The 20,439-nt window shown below is 39.9% G+C and overlaps 1 protein-coding gene across 2 annotated transcripts in view; it reads left to right on the top strand.

The window, feature by feature from the left end:
- ITGA2 (integrin subunit alpha 2) overlaps window positions 1-20,439 on the top strand; it is a 107,889-nt gene that overhangs the window by 11,460 nt on the left and 75,990 nt on the right. Inside the window, exon 2 of one of the 2 annotated variants that reach the window (XM_032337426.1) lies at window positions 15,791-15,908. In XM_032337426.1, coding sequence (XP_032193317.1) covers window positions 15,791-15,908 — 118 coding nt within the window. Of the gene's footprint in view, window positions 1-15,790; window positions 15,909-20,439 lie in introns of those variants that run through there. The other variant, XM_032337427.1, reaches the window with a different exon arrangement.

Below are 20,439 nucleotides of genomic sequence, written 5' to 3'. Positions count from 1 at the left end.
TTTTAAAGTTATAATTTAAAACTGTCTATCTTTAGGAAAATATGTGGAGATTAGGATATTCTGGAATTTAGTCCTAGAAAAACATCAAGAGATCATCTAGTAAATGCCTCAGTTTTATAATAATCAGTTTTTGAAATAACTAAAGCCCAAAACTCCAATGTTCAGTGTGCTGTCCATCATTTCAAAATGCTCTTCAGAATTTCTTTGACAAACCCCCTTTGGTGACCTATTTCCCATAGACTCATTAAAATCCATTTCACTTGGGGAGTGGCAGGCCTCTAGTTAAGATTTCTATGCTTCCACGGGTCAGACCTGTTTAGGGGGAGAGAGGGGACATTCTGTCTGCCAGAGCACTTGACTTTAAGTAACCGAATCTGGAGATTGTTCTTTTTAGCTTTTGCAATGGAAGCCCTTACCCTAAAACTTAGTGGCTTAAAATGACAACCGTCCTTTGATATCTCTCATGGTTTCTTTTTTTTTTTTTTTTAAGATTTTATTTATTTATTTGACAGAGAGAGATCACAAGTAGGCAGAGGTAGGCAGAGAGAGAGAGGAGGAAGCAGGCTCCCTGCTGAGCACAGAGCCCGATGCGGGACTCGATCCCAGGACCTGAGATCATGACCTGAGCCTAAGGCAGCGGCTTAACCCACTGAGCCACCCAGGCGCCCTCTTTCATGGTTTCTTGAGTAGGACTTTGGAAATAACTTGACTGGGCAGTTCTAGCCTAAAGTTTCTCATGTGGTTACTTTCAGAGGGTGGGCAGCTCTCTTTGTGTGGCCCTATTATGGGCCACAATATTCCTGCATTTTCAGCCTTTTAGCATAAAGACAGTGCCTTATCATCATGGCACCCTCTGATAGCCTGACTTCCTACGGGATGACTCAGGAATCCAAAGGCGTGTGTTTCCTCCTCCCCAAACTGGTAGAAACTGCATGGCCGTTTCTAACATAGACTCAAAAATCATGCAACTGCCTCTGTTCATCAAAGCAGTCATAAAGTCTTGCCTAGATTCTGAGGGAGGAGACATACTCTCTTGATGGGAAGAGTGTCAAGTAATTCCCAGACAGATTTTAAAGCCACCACAGTAATTTAATCAACTTAAGGGTACTTACAATACAGTTCGTTGTTTACATCAGAATTGCTCAAGATAGGCATTATTGACATTAGGGCCAAATAATTCCTGCAGGGCAGGTGGGGTCGGGTGGAGGTGCTGTCCTCTGCACTCCCTGTAGGATGTTGAAGAGCATCACTGGCCTTCACTGACTAAACGCTAGTAAACACCCACCCCACACCCCCAGTGCTGCAACGGGAAAATATGTCCAGACATTGCAAAATGCCCCCGAGGAACAAAATTCTCCCAGCTGAGAACCGCTACACTAAACAAACAAGTACAGATGTACCTCAGGGATAATGGGACTTCAGTTCTAGACCACCACAATAAAACAAATATTGCAGTAAAATGAGTTAAGTAATTTCTGGTTTCCCAGTGTGTACAAAAGTTATGCTGAGGGGCACCTGGGTGGCTCAGTGGGTTAAAGCCTCTGCCTTCAGCTCAGGTCATGATCCCAGGGTCCTGGGACCGAGCCCCGCATCGGGCTCTCTGCTCTGCAGGGAACCTGCTTTCTCCTCTCTCTCTGCCTGCCTCTCTGCCTAGTTGTGATTTTTCTCTGTCAAATAAATAAAATATTAAAAAGAAATTTATGTTGAGGCTACACTGTCATCTGTGAAGTGTAGGAAGCATTATGTCCCCCAACAGTACATGCCTTAATTTTCAAATACTTTATGGCTAAAAAGTCCTCATCATCCTCTGAGCTTTCAGCAAGTCATAATCACTGATCACAGATCACCATAACAAATATAATAATAATGGAAAAGTTTGACATAGGGCAAGAAATACCAAATATGACACACAGACATGAAGTGAGCAAATGCTGTTGGAAAAAAATGTGACCAATAGACTTGCCAGACACAGGGTTGCCGTAGTCCTTCAGTTGGTAAAATTGACAAATAAAGCTCAGTAAAGTGAAGTACAATACAACAAAGTGTGCCAGTATTAGGCACCTGTATTGTTCATGGCCTTGTGGAAAGAGTTCTAGCTCTGGGGAATAAACGAAACACCACTTTTCCAGGTGACTTTGCGTGTCACAGGAGAGCTGTTCCCTACCTTTCTGGGTCAATGGGAAGACCAAAAGGGATTATGAACAGCAAAGTATTTTGCAAACTAGAAAAGCATATATGATGTTATTTTTTTAAAAATCCATATACTTGGGGTGCCTGGATGGCTCAGTCGTTAAGCCTCTGCCTTCAGCTCAGGTCATGATCCCGGGATCCAGAAATGGAGCCCCACATTGGGCTCCTGGCTCAGCAGGGAGTCTGCTTCTTTCTCTCCCACTCCCCCTGCCTGTGTTCCCTCTCTCGCTGTGTCTCTCCTTCTGTCAAATAAATAAATAAAGTATTTTTTTTTAAATAAAAAATCCATATACTTGGTTTTCATCTATTTTTATCGTCATTAATTTATTGAAGAGATCTGTTTAAGGAAGCTTTATGTAGTCCTATCCAACGGCAGCTGTGTCAGACCCTGGGGAAATAGGAAGATTCAGGGTAGACCCTCAGGAGCTCTGCTTTTCATTTTTAACATCACCTCTGGAGGAAAAGGGTAGCACCTAGATCCTTACTGAATATAAAATTAAACACTGAAAACAAAGTCATTTAAAGAAAAATCGTATTTTTCTTAATGAAGGCAGGAAAACATTATGCCACTATAGTCCAAAAGCCATTGTAAAGGTCATCTTATGCTTTTGGATTTTGCATTACCTTTTTTGTTTTAAAAGCACTATGGCTATAAGTCAGCCATCATCATAGAGCTTAAGTCTGTATACAATATACGGTCATTTCTAGAGGGCCTATTATTTCTAAATTTACTTGCTTTGTGGTTTTTTTTTTTTTTTAAGAGCAGGAGACGGCTTTCTACATTATTCTGCATTTTCGTCCTTTTAGCATGAAGACAATGCCATTGAAAATGATTTCCTGTGGTTGTGTATGTGTTCAAATGATCTTATGTGACCTATGACCGTTTGTCATTGTCATAAATATTCTAAGTAATGATTAGCTACACTTTGGAGTTTGAAGTCTGTGTTCAAAGTTTAAAGTCAGGATCTGAGTAACCCCACTTCCTGATTGTGTGACTTCCTGAAGGATCCACCAACTGATAATGTTTTCTTGGCTTTCGTGGTATCCTTAGGGTATGCCTCAGCAAAATGCAGCAATGTGTCTTCCTCCCATGCATTACACACCAGTTCTCAGAAACTTAAATAGAAAATCATTTAGAATATGCTTTTCATGGTAGAGGTGAAGGTGGGGTCAAAACTGGGATGCTTGGTAAACGTCACAAAAACCGTGCTAGCCTGTGTAACGTACAAGGATATTAATAGTGAAAACAAAACAAAACCAGAAAAACAAAACCAACAAAACCAGGTGTCTTTACTAAGTGCTCATCATTTGCTAGGCACTGGGTTGGGAATTTAAAACGCATTGTCTGATCACAATGAAGCAGATTTGTGTGTTATATCTGTTTCACAGGTGAAAAAGTGGTGGCAAAGGATGAGGAGCTTGCCCAAGGTCACAGAGCTATTCAAACCCTAAGCTCTTAGGCACCATGAGATACTGTGGGTCTTTCCCAGTATGTAGGTTTTTCAGTTAAAAAAAAAAATCCTTATACTGCTAACACTGGTATACTTCCCCCACAAATAGTCCATCTTTTGGGGGTTCACCTATAGCTAGATAAAAAATGAAGTTAAATGTTATCTAAAACTCTAAATAGAAAATAAAATGTGTCTGTATATTTGTCTGTACATATGTCTGTCCATCCATATGTCCATGCACGTATCCATGTTTACTAATCTAACTTTGCCTCCATCTGTCTGTATCTTCTCAGTAGTCTGCAGTCAAGCATTTTCCTTCGAACCAGTCCAGAACTCATATTTATTAACTAAACCGGTCTTTATTGATCTCGCATTAATATATGTTATTGTTAGATACTGATTTCCCCTTACATGTTATTGTTAGATAGAAAGGTGAAACAATCAGCACTTTGTCAATTCAGTTGATTATTATTGATCTACAACCATGAGCTGGGCACTCTTCTGAATGCTGGGGACAGCAGTAAAGACAATAGTCCGATTCCCTACTCTTAGGGACAAAGACAGATTAACCATGAAACATGAGAAGCTTAAGTTTCAAGGACCCTCACTCTTCAGGCCCCTTCCCAAGTGTTTGCACAACCTGACATGCAAAAGTTGAGGTCACTGTCTCTTTTGCACCCTAACATATTCAACAAAGATGTTAACAACAAACTGGTTGAGAATGGTCACCAACTGAAAGATTTTTTGGATTAATCCCTGTAAAGAAAACTTGAGGGAACTTAAAATATTATAGCTCATGTATGATATTGGAAAAACAGTCCTAAATATTCACATGACATTACAAATAGGAGTTATGAAAATGAAAGGAACTTCCCTTAACTATAAATAATAAACATTTCTTAAGATTCAACTTACCATGCCAAAAAATATTGAATACCTTTTAGAAAATATGATTTTATAAATTGTCAAGTGAAGAGGTGATTAAAAGATACAGAGGCAAAAAACTGTAGGAAAAGGATATTACAGAAGTGTATTAGGTGATCAATAATACGTATATTGTTTTTTCAGATTTTTTAGCTTTTAAAAATATGTAATTTGCTAGGATTGCTTTTCTCATCCTAATTAAGTATTTAATACCTGAATTTTATTTCACAGTTTTGTAATTTTCTTTCCTTAAAGGGTCACTCTGCCCCAAATTGTAGAAGGTTCAATTCCAACAAAACTTAGATGTCCCTGTAGAGATTCTAATGAAGGAGTCAGATAGATAAGAGATAGATGTATAACTTGTAAGGTGGTGATGCATTATTCAAAACACAGCAGAGTAAGGGAGATAGAGAATGCTAGACAGTGGGTGGGAAATGGGCAGGTGTCATCTTACATGGGTTTATGTATTAGTTACCTATGACTACATAACAAATTAACACACAGGCAATGACTTAAAATAATAGACACTTATTATCTTACAGTTTTTGTGGGTCGGGAATTTGGGCCTGGCTTCACTAGAGTCCTCTATGCCAGGGTGTCTCTTAAGGCTGCACTCAAGGTATGGGCCAGAGCTGGGGCCTCATCTGAATGCCCAGCTCTTCCGCTGACTTCTGCTCACTTTGATTGTTGGCAGGATTGATTTTCTCCAGGGCTGTTGGACGGAGGACCTCAGTTCCTCTCTGGCTCTCACTGAAGGCTGCCCTGAGTTCCTTGCCCTGTGGACCTCCTTGCTTCCTCAAAGACAAACAGAGAGAGGGCATCTGCTAGCAAGACAGAAATTACAGTCTTGTGTAAGATAATCACAGAAGTGATCTATTGTAGACTTCGATTCTGTGTTTTGAATCTTGAGGTCTATTGGTTTGAAGTCACAGGGGAGAGGGTCACACAAAGGCAAGAATAACAAGAGATGGGGTTCACTGGGAGCCCCCTGACCACCACAGGTATTGGGAGGAAAGACAGCTCTGATGAATCGATGTTTGATGCAAACAGAAGGGCAACAAGAGTGAAGGTGATGCTTTCTGGGAAAAGAATATTCCATGCTCGAGGGCCTGAATGCAGAAGGCCGGAGGTCAGAGTGTATTTAAGGAAGAGCCAGAGTCCAGCTGAGTGGGATAAGGGGATAGGGCAGGATGTGAGATCAGACAAGCAGGGGAGGGAGTGATGGCATAGCTCTCCAGGAAGAACTCACATGAAGAACAGTGGAGTAACGTTTCACGTCAGTACGCCACAGTGAGAGATGCGAATGGCGAGTATCAGGGGAGTTAGAAGAAGGGTGTATACAGGTTGAATGGTAGGGGAAGACCAGAGCCAAAGTTTATAGAGAAGCAGCCTGTGAACAGAGATTTAATAGAGGAAATATTCACTTCAGTTATGCCTGTTCCTTCCATACGTTGCCTCAGGATATAAGGCATATCTTGTTACTGAGCAAGTTATTTAGCAGGCATTGACTTGCTAAATGCACAAAAATGCTATTCTGTGAGAGAGAGAATGAGAGAGAGAGAAGGAGAATTTCTCCTTTCACGCAGAAGGAATTTAGGAATGAAGTGTGAAAATAAGGGAATTGATGAGTGGGTATTCCCAATCCTCTTGGCCACTAGGAGACCATGAGTCTGCCAGATGGCATCTTTATGAAAAAACAAAATAAAATAGAATCTATTGAGTTATCAGGAGGCACAAAGTCATACATGAATTTAAGGAGAATTTGGAGCTGTTCATTGCCTGCAAGATCAAAGAATGTGAAAGAACCTCAAAATCATCCAACTACGTGTCACAGCAGCCCAAGACTTGATGCAGTTACTCTGTCAAGAAAAAACTTGGATCTTTTTTCCACACAAAATATGAACTTTAAATGACATAAGTGGAATTATATATAACTCTCCTGTATTTATATATGCACATATATGGATTGGCAGAATTATCTTTGAAACTCAGAATAGTAAATTAAAAGTTTCTGATATAACCTGATTTTCCCCTGTCTTAATCTGCTGGGGCTACGCTTAACAAAATATCACAGACTGGGTGGCTTTAACAACAGAAATTTATCTTCTGTTATATATAGTTTTGGAGATTGGTCATCCAAGACCAAGGGGCCATCAGGGTTGGTTTGTGGTGAGACCTGTCTTTCTTGTGGACTGCTGTCTTCTTGTGTGTTCTCACACGGCCTTACCTCAGTGATCACATGGGGAGAGAACTTTCTGGTACTTTTCCTCTTCTTATATGGATACCAGACCTATCAGATTAGGGTCCTACCCTTATGGCCTCTTTTTACCTTAATTACCTCCTTAAAGGCCATAGCTTTAAATGCAGTCCCATTAGGACTTAGGGTTTCAACAGAGGAATTTGGAGGGATACAGTTTATCCATAACACCTCTGTAGCCTTAATAATATATTAATAATAATATTAACTTAATAATATATTAATAATTCATATTGATATTAAATATATTAATAATATATTAATAATATTAACAATATATTAATGGATTTATCTCTGACCATGGAAATGATGCACACATTTCTTTAATATGAACACAGAGTAATTGTTAAATAAATGATACATGCATAAATTGGGTTTTTCTTTAAAGGTAGACATGAACCATGAAGCAGGGGGTTATTACCCAGATGTCAACCAGAGTCTCTCTGCTTCTTAAAATTGAGATAAGACTCCTTCAAATTCCTATTCCACCCTATAGGAAAATACAATGCTCTCCCAAGAGCTCTCTGAACTCCCAGGAGTTACCCATTTTCATTGTCATTCAGTCTCCAACTTCTGACTGTGGAGTTTTTACTCTCCACTCTGTGTGAGGTCTACTATTTGATTGTGTCCTATGTACAAGTTAATACATTAGCATGTTACTGTTTCACTGATGCTGACAGATGACACGAGATTTCTGTGTCAGAAACAAAAGACTTTATAATCGCACAACAAGCAGCATGCACACGAGCGTGTTTATATCAGGAACCCTTCTGCTTCTCCATGAAGTCTCCTGGGGACTATGTAAAGGGTTTCAAATGGACTCCTGCACCCACACTAGGCTGCATTACAAGATAGGAACCTGCTGTTTTACAGCAAGAAGTCAGCAAGCCTGTTCTTGGTCCTGGAGGGAGATCTTACCTCATCCATCAAGGCTGCCCACTGTAAACATCATCCCGAGAAATGGCTGAGGTAAACAGCAGTCAGGATCTTAACATACTTGGCATACCCATTTTATGACGTTGAATAGTGCCCCCCAAAAGATATGTCTACATCCTTGCCCCCAAAATCTGTGTATACTACTTCATTTGGAGAGAGGGTCTTTGAAGATTGCCTTGTGGAGACCATTAGTAGAAACATGAAGGTTGAAGCTGCTTCTGGTGAAGTTCTCGAGAAGGAAATGAGGCACACGCTATTGGGAACTGGAGGGAAGGTAATCCTTGTTATATCATGGCAGAAAATGTGGGCTAATTGTGCCCTGAGGTTGTGTGGAAAGCAGAGCTTTCAAGCAGTGAACATAGAAGCTTGGCTGAGGAGTTTTCCCACAAAATGTTGAAGGTGCAGCCCACTTTTTCCTTGCTGAATGTAAGACGAAAGAGAGAAAATTGAGAAAGAAACTGTTCAACGAAACAGAACAATACTTAATGATATGAGAAACTCTCAGTCTATCCAGACTGCAGAAACAAAAGTTAATATTAGGAGACTCGTTGTTAAGAAAGTGTTGCTCTGAAGAAAAGGCCAAGGGTGTGGTTGGAACGTTTTGCAGAACAGATTAGGCATGTGTTCCGTGGATCCTCTCAGCCATCTTGGCAGAGGCCAGAGATAGAGATGGAGTTAGCCAAGAAAGGTCTGTGGAGAGCTCTCTTGTATAATGGCTTAGAACCCTGTGATGCACACAGGAGACCTCCAAGCTTTTAGGAATATTGTTTCAGCAGAAATGCTGCCACCTGGGACTGAAAGGGACAGAGAAGCGGAGGCCAGTAGAGCTGTTGTGGACCCAAGCGACAGAGCCTTGAGTAGCAGGGTATAATTCTCAGGCCTTGAAACCTAATGAAATTTGACCTGCTGGGTTAAACTTTCTTGGTACCTGTGACCCTTCATTCCTTCTCATTTCTCCCTTTTGAAATGGAAATGTCTGTCACATACCTGTCACACCACTATATTTTAGAAGCAGACAACTTGTTTTCAAGGCTCATAGACCCACAGATGGAGAGAAATTTTGCCCCAGGAAAGACTCACACTTGGAGTCTCCCCTGTCCCTAATTTAGGACTCTTATCACTGCTGTCCCTTAAGAGTGTTCCCCTGTGGCTTGGTGACTTCTAGACCTTCCTGCTGCCCCTGCAGTGCCTGGCTCGCTGCCCCTGCTCTTGCCCACCCTCTGCAGCTTCTGAGGAGGACAGATTTATAGATCTATATCTATCTGTATGTGATTAATTTAGATTTTATCTTTTATTGAGCTGAATTGACATATATCTTACTTTGAGGTGTACAACATATGGTTCTGTATATATGTATTGTGAAATGATCTCCACAATAAGTCTAGTTCATATCCATCACCACAGATAATTACAGAGTTTTTTCTTATGATAAGAATTCTCAAGATTTACTTTCTTAGCAGCTGTCAAATATGTAATACAGTGTTTTTAACTGTACTCACCATGCTGTATATAACATCTCCAGGACTTATTTATTTTATCACTGGAAGAGTTTGTTTTTGTTTACTAGTTAATAGAGATATTTCTCCTGTAAAATGCCAGCATACATCTGCAGGAACAGGCCAGAGTGCAACCTGAGTACCCAGTTAAAAACACCACACTGTTCCCTAATCTACCTTTTGCTTTTGGCCTTGAGTCTCTTCTCCTCATGAATTTCTTCCCTTATATTTCCCTGCACCTTTTTGCAAATGAAGCCTTCCATGAAAAGCCTGCCCCACCAGCCCTTCAATATATGTAGACATGTTCAAATTTTGCACCGACCGCACAAGTTAGACCCCCCTTCTGCCGTCTCTTACTACAAATATGTGCCATTAATCTCTTACAATGATATTTTGGAAGTCAATAAACTTCCTCTGCCAAACTTTTGTTGTTGAATATAGAATGACCTATTTTGCTTTATACATTTATTTCTACTCTGGTTTTCAAAAGATGTTTTTTCTTATCTAAGCTTCACTGCACTTTGAGAACACAACTGGGTTAACTAATCTAATCCTCAAACATGTATTTCTCTTTTTAATTATCTTATAACTTAAAATTGGGTTCCAGAATGAAGTGGGAGAATGAATTTCATGTTTTCTGAAACTAGTTCTCAAATTACTAAGGCTCCCCAAACATTTATTTCAGAGAAGGGCAGGAATTCTCAGGGCAGGTAGTTCTTTAAAAATTTTTTAAATGAATAGAAGAAAAATGAATTCTACAGTAGTCAAGGTGTGCTTCTCTATTTGGTTTGCCTATGAATGTTAAAATGGCAATAAGCCAGGTTATAATCAACAAGGACTGTGAACATAGAGGAAAGAAGTTAGATTTTCAAGGGATATAGTGTTTATATTTGCAGTAAGTTTTAGTGAGATTCGCTGGAATACTGGGACTTCAGTACTGTTGATAAATGCACAACGAAGTCACCTTTGATAAATACTTTGAGTTTGCTGCACTATTATTGCATTCATAGGCATTCACACGAGGACAAGGAGGGAAGATTTGCACTTTGGGTAATGATATGTCCCTGGCAGGGCAAAGCTCAAGTTACCTTGAAACTCACTGTATCTAACATAGAACTGGAAATGTCTAAATTAAGGAAACAACCTATGACTTTTGGTGCCATTTTTTTTTTTTTAATCCCATACTCTTCTCTTTCACATCTCTGCACTGCCGAGCAGGATGTTCCTTACGCCTGGAATGACCTCTGCCTTCCTCTTTATGTCGTGAATTTCAGCTCATTCTCCAAGGTCCAGATTATCGCCGCCTCTCCCTTGAAGCCTTCAAACTTAGATAGAATGTAGTTCTCTGAAATTTAATACTCATCCCATTATGAATAATTATTTGTTTTTTACTCAAATTACCAGAAAGAAGCTCAAAGACAGCAGGGATCTTGTCTGTTTTATTCTTGGCTATATCCCCAGGAACTAGAAAATGTCTGGCACAAAAAATCTAGATGAATATGTTTCCAATGAGCCATTTATTAGTGGGTACAGACATAGGGGTCTGGTGGAAGGGAACACAATGAACCAAAAATGGCTGTTATTATCCCTACTATCCAGTTAAGTTATAAGAACAGATATAGAAAGGTATTTTCATACACAATGGGACTGTAAAGAAGAATAGACAGTGAATTAGATAGAATACTTACATTAAATTTACATAAGCTAGGGGCACCTGGGTGGCTCAGATGGTGAAGCATCTGCCTTCAGCTCAGGTCATGATCTCCAGGGCCTGGGATAGAGCCCTACGTCGGATTCCCAGCTCAGTGAGGAGTCTGTTTCTCCCTCTCCCTCTGCCTTTTCCCCTGCTTGTGCTCCCTCTGTCTCCCTCCCTCTCAGTGAATGAATAAAATCTTAAAAAAACATATATATATATATTATATATATAATATATATTATATATATATTATATATATATATATATATATAAACTTAACATAAATGATTTGGCTATCATAGGCTAAGTGTGAAATGATGACGTAGTGAGTTGTAAATATATATTTGAAGAGAAATAAGTGTCATGAACTGAGATTATCCAGGTTATCAAAAGAGGTGTGGTCTTGACGGGAGGATTGAATTAGCAGGAAAGAAGGTATTTAGGATCCATGGAATGAGGAATGACAAGGGAAAATGACATATTTTGTGAGGAAACGAACAGACCATTTATGAAGGAAGTTTTGGACAGTAAGGTTGAGGAAATGAGCCAGACCCAGACTCAGAGCTTAGCGCCAATTGTGTGACACTGAACAACACTAGATACACACTGGTAATAATAGCTACATTTTGCTTTTTCTCATGGTTTCATGGAGGATCAAATGAGTCAGAATGATTCTGAGATAGGTGGGTGGGCATGAATACTCAATTAGTATGATAAAAGTTTATGGTTTAAATAAGAGGAAAAAATGTTGGAGGGAAATATATCTAAATTCACTGCATTTGCATTAAAATAACATGACTAAGAGTGATCTTTCTTCCCCTAAATTCTCTATATTCCAGATTATCTTTGAAGAACATATGTTAATTAAAAATTCATTTCATTCAACAAATGAACTACACTAGATGCTTAGAAAATAAGAGTGAATAAAAGGAATAAAATCTGAGCTCGCAAGGAGTTTAGGTCTTAGTAGGCAGAGACAGACACAAAATAATGCAGATACATAAGATAATTTCAGATAATTAGTGCTGTGGTGTGGTGTATTGATGGAGTAGAGTGTTGCTGCTAGATAGAGGAATCGGGGGAAGTCTCTGTGAGGATAGTAGAGACCTAAGTAATGAATGGATGCCAAGACATGGATGCTGAGCTGGGAAGAAAATGTTGTAGGCAGTGGGTCAAGCAGCTGCAAAGGCCATAAGCAGAATGAGCTACTTGTGCTCGAAGAACAGAAGGAAAGCCAGCGTGGCTGAAACATAGTGAGGAAGGAGGGTAGTGAAAGTGAAGTCACCAGATACACAAGGTCACATCATGAATGATCTTTGAAACCATGGTAAAAAATTGGATTTTATTCTCAGTATACTGATAGACATTGGGATATTTCTATGGCAAAGGAGGCAAGAACATATAATAGGAAAAAGACAGTCTCTTCAACAGATAATGTTGGAAAAACTACACAGTACATGTACAAGAAGGAAACTGGACTGTTTTCTTACACAGTACAGAAAAATAAACTTCAGGTGGATTAAAGTCCTAAATATGAAACCTGAAATAGTAAAATTCCTAGAAGAAAAATAGGCAATAATTTGTTTGACATCACATCCCAGATATGTTTCATCTGGGAAAGGAAATAAAAGGCAAAATTAAACTGTTGGGACTACACCAAAATAAAATATTTCTGCACAATGAAAGAAACCATCAAAAACAACAACAACAAAGACAGCCCACTGAATAGAAGAAGATATTTGGAAGTGATATATCCAGTGTCCACACACACACACACACACACACACACACAAATACCAATTAAAAATGGACAGAAGACATGAACATGCATTTCTCCAAAGATGACATACAGATGGCCAACAAACATGAAAAGATGCCCAACATCACTCATCATCAAGTAAAGGCAAATCAAAACCACAGTGAGGTACCACCTCACACCTGTTAGAATGGCTAAAATAAAAAACACGAGAAACAACAAGGGTTGGCTAGGATGTGGAGAAAAAGGAACCCTCATGTACTGTTGTGGGAATGTAATTTTGTGCAGCCACTGTGGAAAACAGTATGGAGATTCCTCAAAAAATTAAAAATAGAGTTACCATTCCATTTAATAAAGTGGAATTACCAGTAATTCCACTACTAGTATTTACCCAAGGATACAGAAACACAAATTGGAAAAGATACATGTACCCTAATGTTTATTGCAGTATTATTTACAATAGCCAAGATATGAAAGCAACTCATGTGTCCTTCAAGAGAAGAATGGATAAAGAAGATGTGGTATATGTGTATTTGTATATATGTATGTACATATATACATGTACATATATGTACACACATTTTTATATATACATGTGAGATTCTATTTTGACAAATAAGTGCAATATAAAATGTTTGACCTGAAAATTTAAAAAGTCGAAACCAAATAAAAATTTAAAAATTAATAATTGTAAATATTATTTACCTATTATAATATATATTTATTATTATTTATTTATATTTGTGTGTATTTATTATTATAAATTATTATTTAATAAAATATTTAATTATTTAATATGATAATTATTTATTTTATTATTTTTTTAAAAATGTATATACACACAAACATATTATATATGTATATATGTATATATATTTATACATTAATATAATATATAAATACATATTTGTATATAATATATATAAATTGAAATATAACTGGGAGATGGTAAAATGAATTCCAACTTGATTTTGTGTCAGTACATGATCTGCTAAGGTCTAATTAATAGGTATAATTAATTAAATGATGTCATTACAGTCCTATGTGGCCTTTCCAGCATTAGATATTAGAAAAGTAGGAGCATTTGACATCAGCTCCCCAAGCTTTTACTAGTATGTTAGATAATTGGTAACATAATTAAATGGCATTGAAGTTAAACTGTTGGTTGAAAACACCAGTATTCTGAGTGTCAGTTCTGGTTCCATGATTAATTTGCTATGTTACTTTCTTCTGCATTTTATTTCCTGAAAAATAGGAAAGAGAAATGGTACATGTGAAAAATAGATGTTAAGGAGAAAATTTGCAAATGTAAAGCTATGTAGATTTTGCCACAGAGTATTTCAAAATTACCGTTTGTCCTTCTCTTCCTGTCTGACCACATTTCTAAGAAATAATGAGCTGAGCTGTCTTGAATGAACAGATCGTGGCGGAAGGACTTTGGCACGTAGAGAAGCACATTATCTACTTTTAGTCCCCAAAACTTTATCACTGACTTCATAATTCCTTTAGTGCACTGCGTGGAATCAGCTCCGAGACGTACGCAGGCCCCATGGAGGAACAGGCCCTTCTCACCCAGCCTTTCTGTACATGAAACAATAGATTTATGAAATACTCTGTACTTTCATTGCTGCCTAGAAAGTGGGATATTCTCTCATGAAAACATGTATTAATAGACCTTGGATGTCAGTTTTAAAGAACCCACTCTAGGGGCACCTGGATGGCTCAGTTAGTTAACCCACTGCCTTCGGCTCAGGTCATGATCCCGAGTCCCGGTATCAAGTCCCGCATCGGGCTCCATGCTCAGCGGGGGTCCGCTTCTCCCTCTGACCCTCTCCCATCTCATGCACTCTCTCTCACTCTCTCTCAAGTAAGTAAATAAAATGTTAAAAAAAAAAAAAAAAGAACCCACTCTGTCTTAAGTCTCTGTAAAAATAAACACTGATCTCAGCATCAAGTGTATGGCCGTCCCCACAGATGGCACTTATAGCCACACAGGTTTCTTTCTCCAGAATGAAGGACGGACAGCCATCAGCCTTACTCTTTGCCTTATTCCCTTTCCATCACAAATAAGATTTTTCAAATAAGTCTATTAGGGCCTTATCTTATCAAAGTCTTTGTTGTTTTTGAAAATGATTTTCATTTCTTGAGCATTCAGAAAGAAGCATCAAAAACCAAAACCACTTTTGACAGTTCTCAGTTCTCAGTGATGGGAAAGAAGCATCAAACACCAAAACCACTTTTGACAGTTCTCAGTGATGGGACACCATCCCCTAGATTTTCATCCTCAAAAGTGATCTCTTCTGAAGGAAAATGATAGAGTTTTCAAGGAGCTGTGATTTTTCTTCCTCCTTTGATCTAGTTACTCGTGCTTTCCAACAGATACTTTATAGAGAGTCCGTGTCAAAATCTTCAGAGGAAGTTAGCGGGAGAAGTCGACAGCCTTTATCTTCTGCCTTTGGGCAGCTTGGAGTCTTGCTGTGTCAAGAAGGGCAAACAGGATTGAGTTCCTAGAGATAATATGTGGCTTAAGAATCCAAGCTATTGGGGCACCTGGGTGGCTCAATGGGTTAAAGCTCAGGTCATGATCCCAGAGTCCTGGGATGGAGCCCCACATTGGGCTCTCTGCTCAGTGGGGAGCCTGCTTCCCTTCCTCTCTCTCTGCCTACTTGTGATTTCTGTCAGATAAATGAATAAAATCTTTTTAAAAAAAGAAAAAGAATCCAAGCTATTGACTCAGCTAGCCATGTGTTCAAATCCTGCCCTTACCCTTATTACTTTCCACCTACGAGACAAACTTATCTCCAGGAACCTGAGAAATATCTGCAAAACAAATACAATGTTAACAATCATCTCCTAGAGATGCTATGAGGATGAACGAGGTAATGAATTATGCATATAAAGTATTTACCCTGGTACCCAAGCTGCAAATAAGTACTTAAAAAGCAGTAGCTGTTATTTCGGCAAACGCTAAAAAGGAGAATAATGATTATATAAAACAAGTTTTTTAAGTGGCCTTTGAGAATTATAGTACAAAACTTATTCACAAATTGTAAATATGGACCATGTTTTCATTTTTCTTAATAGGCATTTTGAATTGTATGGCGTACAATGTTGGTCTCCTAGGAGCAAAGGTATTTTCCGGTCCTTCAAGTGAACAGTTTGGCTATGCAGTGCAGCAGTTTGTAAATCCAGATGGCAACTGGTAAGAATATTCTTTTTATGATTTCAATAAAAATACTAAATAAATTTAATATTTAACTCTAATAGCTTGTTCAAGTTGGTACATGAATGTATTATTAATGGATAGCCCTCAAATACCCTTAAATGAAGGATCTGTCCTTGAGAGTCGGTAACTTTCAGGTTGATAATTAATGAGACGGTATAATGGCACTTTTTAAAAACCTAGATAGAAAATTTTCCCTAAATATTCCATAGTCAATTCACAGTAGCAGTTTTGACCATTTAATTAATGGTCAGGGAGGGAGGGAAAGAGGAAGAGAAGGAGGAAGAAAGGGACAGGTAGGTGGGTGGATCAGATGGACATACATACATACATACATACATACATACATACATACAGTGGTCTTCATTTCTTATTCTGTAAACTGTATCCACCATTGAGCTTTGTAAATGGTCAGCTAGATCATGCTGGCTATTGGCCAGTTCTAGATGATAGAATTTTTCCCTAAATTTTTTCCTTCAGCAAGTCTTTATCCGCTGGCTTTATTCTAAGTCAACCATCCCTCCCATAAGACACTCACAAGCATTTGAGCAGAATTTAGTTACCTTTCCCTAGTGCCTTTGCATCCTCTGCTTTTGCATGAAAGTGCCCCCAGTTTTTTCATGCCGTCTAATGTTTAAATGTTTAAACCATGGTTACATTTATATATACTACCGACCCGGATATGGAAATATATACTCCCATTGCTGGTTTAGGTTTCCCACAAAAATAATGAAAATCAATGCAAGGGAGTTCAGATGATTCTGAAAGTTGTCTTTAGGTAGAACTGTAGCTCCTCTCTTGTTAGTGTTGATGTGCACTGGTCACAGGAGTCCTGCCATTGGAAACTTAACTCCCCATTGCCGCAGAAGGTTCCAGACTCACTCTGGAGCTTCCAATCGGATCCTTCAGAGCTCCTTCCAAAGATTGAATGAGCTATTGTTGGCTTATCAAGTAAGAGCTATAATTAATTCTCTTTTTTTCTGTGAGACCTTATGTTTGATGCTCAAAAAATTAATTTCATAGACACATTTAAAATCCAAATTATTCACATTTTGGAGGAGGCCTATCCGTGTGATAAAGAAACAAAATGAAATTATCACTCAAGAGGTACGTCTAAGGGTCTAAGAAGGCATCTTGAAGGAGGTGAATCATGAGGTGGGTCTTAAAGGGAGGAGATGAATAGGCAGGAGAGAAGCATTAACTAAAATGAGGAGACTTGGAAAGTAAGGGATGCTGGAGTTTGCCAGTCATCTGGAAGGATAAAATCTGGTTGAAAACCCAAAGAGTAGCAATTATTGACATCATTTGGGATGTGAGAGGACCTCTCTAACTATTATCTTATTAGGCTTTGATAACCATAAACTGTAGTCAGAAAGCTAGAAGGATGTTATGGTTGGTATAGTTTGACCTTGGAATCTAGCAGATGACCCACAATTTTATATGTCCAGCCCCAATTCTTTCCTGAACTGTAGACACCCATAAGAACCATCACTATGTTAATGCCTACTAGACATAAAAGGTTAACATATCAAACTTAAACAAATATCTGATTTTCTGCACTAGCTAATGAGACCAAAAGTTCTCAACTCCTCTCTTTCTGTCACCTCCCCCATATCTCATCCACTTGCCAGTCCTGTTGGCACCACCACCAAAATACATGTGATAACAGTCACTGGGTTTCCCCTGTCTTCCCTGCAGCCCCTGCTCAAAGCCAGCATGAGCCCTTGGGGGTACTGCTGCAGCCACTTCTCAGTCCATCTCCTGTTTCCCTTCTTACCCCTCAGGGCAATCTTGTGAACTCTTATTTTTTTTTTTTTAAGATTTTATTTATTTATTTGACAGACAGAGATCACAAGTAGGCAGAGAAACAGGCAGAGAGAGAGGAGGAAGCAGGCTTCCTGCAGAGCAGAGAGCCTGACACAGGACTCGATCCCAGGACCCCAGGATCATGACCCGAGCAGGAGGCTTTAAACCCACTGAGCCACCCAGGCGCCCCCAATCTTGTGAACTCTTAAATACATGATTCAAATAATGTCACTGCCTAGACGAAAACCCTCTGTGGCTTCCTACTGCTATTAGAATACATTAAAATTCCACAAAGGGTCTTCTGTGATCTGATATCAGTCTGCCTGACCCATCTCATGATTTATCCCCTCGCCCCTGTGCTCCATGAATTGTGTCTTCTGTCTGTCCCTTGAACATACGAAGCTCATTACTACGTCAAAGCTTCTGCACCTGCTTTTCTCCTATAAGGAGCAATCTTCCCAGGATCTTCACTTGGCTGCTAGGTTCCCATTTTTCAGTCTCAGCTCACGTGTCTCCTCTTCATAGAAACCTTCCAGAGCATTCATGTCTGCCAAAACGAGATCGCAACACACCTCCCAACCACTCTCCTACCTTCCGTGTAGATTTATTTTCTGCATAATAGTTCTTAGCATCTGAAGTCACCTTCATTTGTTTATATGCTCATTGTCTGTCTTCTGCCCTGTCTCTGAATAGAGGCACATTATTTTTTCCAATGGTGTATACTCAGAAACAGAGTTCTATGTGGCACCAAGTAGAGGATCAGTGATTATTTACTGAATGAGTGAATGAAAGTCCTATTTCCAAATGAATCACCTCAGGTACTCTACAAAGTGAATTATAGTAGTTGACTTAAGTGTGACCTGAACAAGACCTTTGGAAGGACTCTGATGGCCTGCTTCCTAAGTGTGACCTTGCTGAGGACAATCTGCCATCAAGCTTGAGGTTGTTCTTTTCAAGTGACAAGGTAAAGGTTGTTCTTTCTGGGGAAAGGTCATTCTGAGAGAAAGAGCCACCATCAGGAGGAGATGCTGTCAGAGACAGCAAGCCTACCCAGGATTGGAAGGCAGCTCAACTACTGGCCACGCTGCAGGTTGAAGCTGAGTAAGACCAACAGGGACAAAATGTTGACAGGAATCTAGCAGGCAGAGTCCTGGGAATGGGAGAGGCAGCCATACATCCTTTCTGTCTCCATGATTCTCTTGGAAGATGCAAAGCATTCTTTAAAGATGAGTGTATCAGCAACTTGATGATGAGATTCTGATGCTGATCAGGTTATGTCCAGATCAAGGAAAGTAGACATTCCTAAGTCCTACCGTGGCCTTCTCATGACATTCCAGAAAGATGTATAAACACAGGACAGTGACTTGTGGGGAACAAGGCACCACTCTATTATTGGCTGGGCTGGTGCTTTTAACTCCAGAGTAGAGCATTCTGGTAAGGTATAATGTTAGCCTTACTTCCCTCAAGCCTGTTTATAAGAGCACACCCCAGCACACAAGCTGAGGAGAAGGGAGAGTACGTTTGTTCCCCGAGAGGCTGAGTCCTGTGGTAGTACAGAGCTGCAAGGAAAGATAGCCAAAGCAGGCGTGGCATTCCAGTCTGTCCTTTCACTGTGCTGGCTTTCTGAAAGCAAAGAAGCAGAAGAGGCTGCGTCGTGGACATGATCCCCTGCAGGCTGGACCCTGTGTGAGGTGCAAAGTAGAAAACATCGACTGACCTTTTAAGGAGTGTGGAGTAGCGTCAAAGCGGAAGATGGATACGCAGAGCCGGCAGCCATGAGAAATACCAGAGATAGAGTAAAAGCCAACCCCACGTGGTGAATAGTGTTGCTGTTCTTTCAGGGTCATAACTGTATTATCTTACTATTAGGAGCTCATTCTCTCCTCCCAAAGCGTGGGACACTCGAGGGACAAGATTTCCTCCTGGTCCCTCTCTTGTCAGCCTGGCCCTGCCAAGGTGCCTTGCCTCGGAGGACAGGGCTGTGGCAGGATCCAGCGATGGCATGTCCCACTGCAGGGCTGGGGTGGGCCACAGCGAGGACAGGCAGCCCTCACAGCTCTCAGGCTCAAGGAAAATAATATGAAACTTGGAATCCAGAATTGCCTATTTGTTTTGACGATTGGCACCGTGCCCTTCTCCACTCCTAATTTATGACAACTGCACAGACATTATGGAAGTAGCAGATGTGGGAAGGGCTGTTTAAACATTAACTTTCCTCCTGATACTAATCAAGTTAACTTTGGGCACAGAAAGTGGGATTACTGTGAATTCCTTTAATAACTGTGAGTCTTTTTCTCTTGGACTTAAATAACACACTCACACATACACACATACACACCCTTTTATTTTCTTACTCTCTTACTGCTTGTCCTGAAGCTGCTGTTTGGATAGCTTTTCCGCTGCTCTCTTTGACTTTCTGTACAGTCTGCATTGTTGAGCCCCAACTCTCTCTCTCAGCCCTTTCCTCCCTTCTAACATCTCGCCTGTGGCTCTACCTGAGTTTTCTTTTTTTAAAGATTTTGTTTATTTGACAGAGAGAAAGAGATCACAAGTAGGCAGAGAGGCAGGCGGGGGGGTGGGGAGGCAGGCTCCCCGCCGAGGAGAGAGCCCGATGCGGGACTCGATCCCAGGACCCTGAGATCATGACCTGAGCCAAAGGCAGAGGCCCAACCCACTGAGCCACCCAGGTGCCCCTCTACCTGAG

Source organism: Mustela erminea, chromosome 3 (genome assembly GCF_009829155.1).
Source record: "Mustela erminea isolate mMusErm1 chromosome 3, mMusErm1.Pri, whole genome shotgun sequence".
In the NCBI taxonomy this organism is placed as follows: Eukaryota; Metazoa; Chordata; class Mammalia; order Carnivora; family Mustelidae; genus Mustela; species Mustela erminea.
This window is presented reverse-complemented; position numbering and strand designations above follow the sequence as displayed.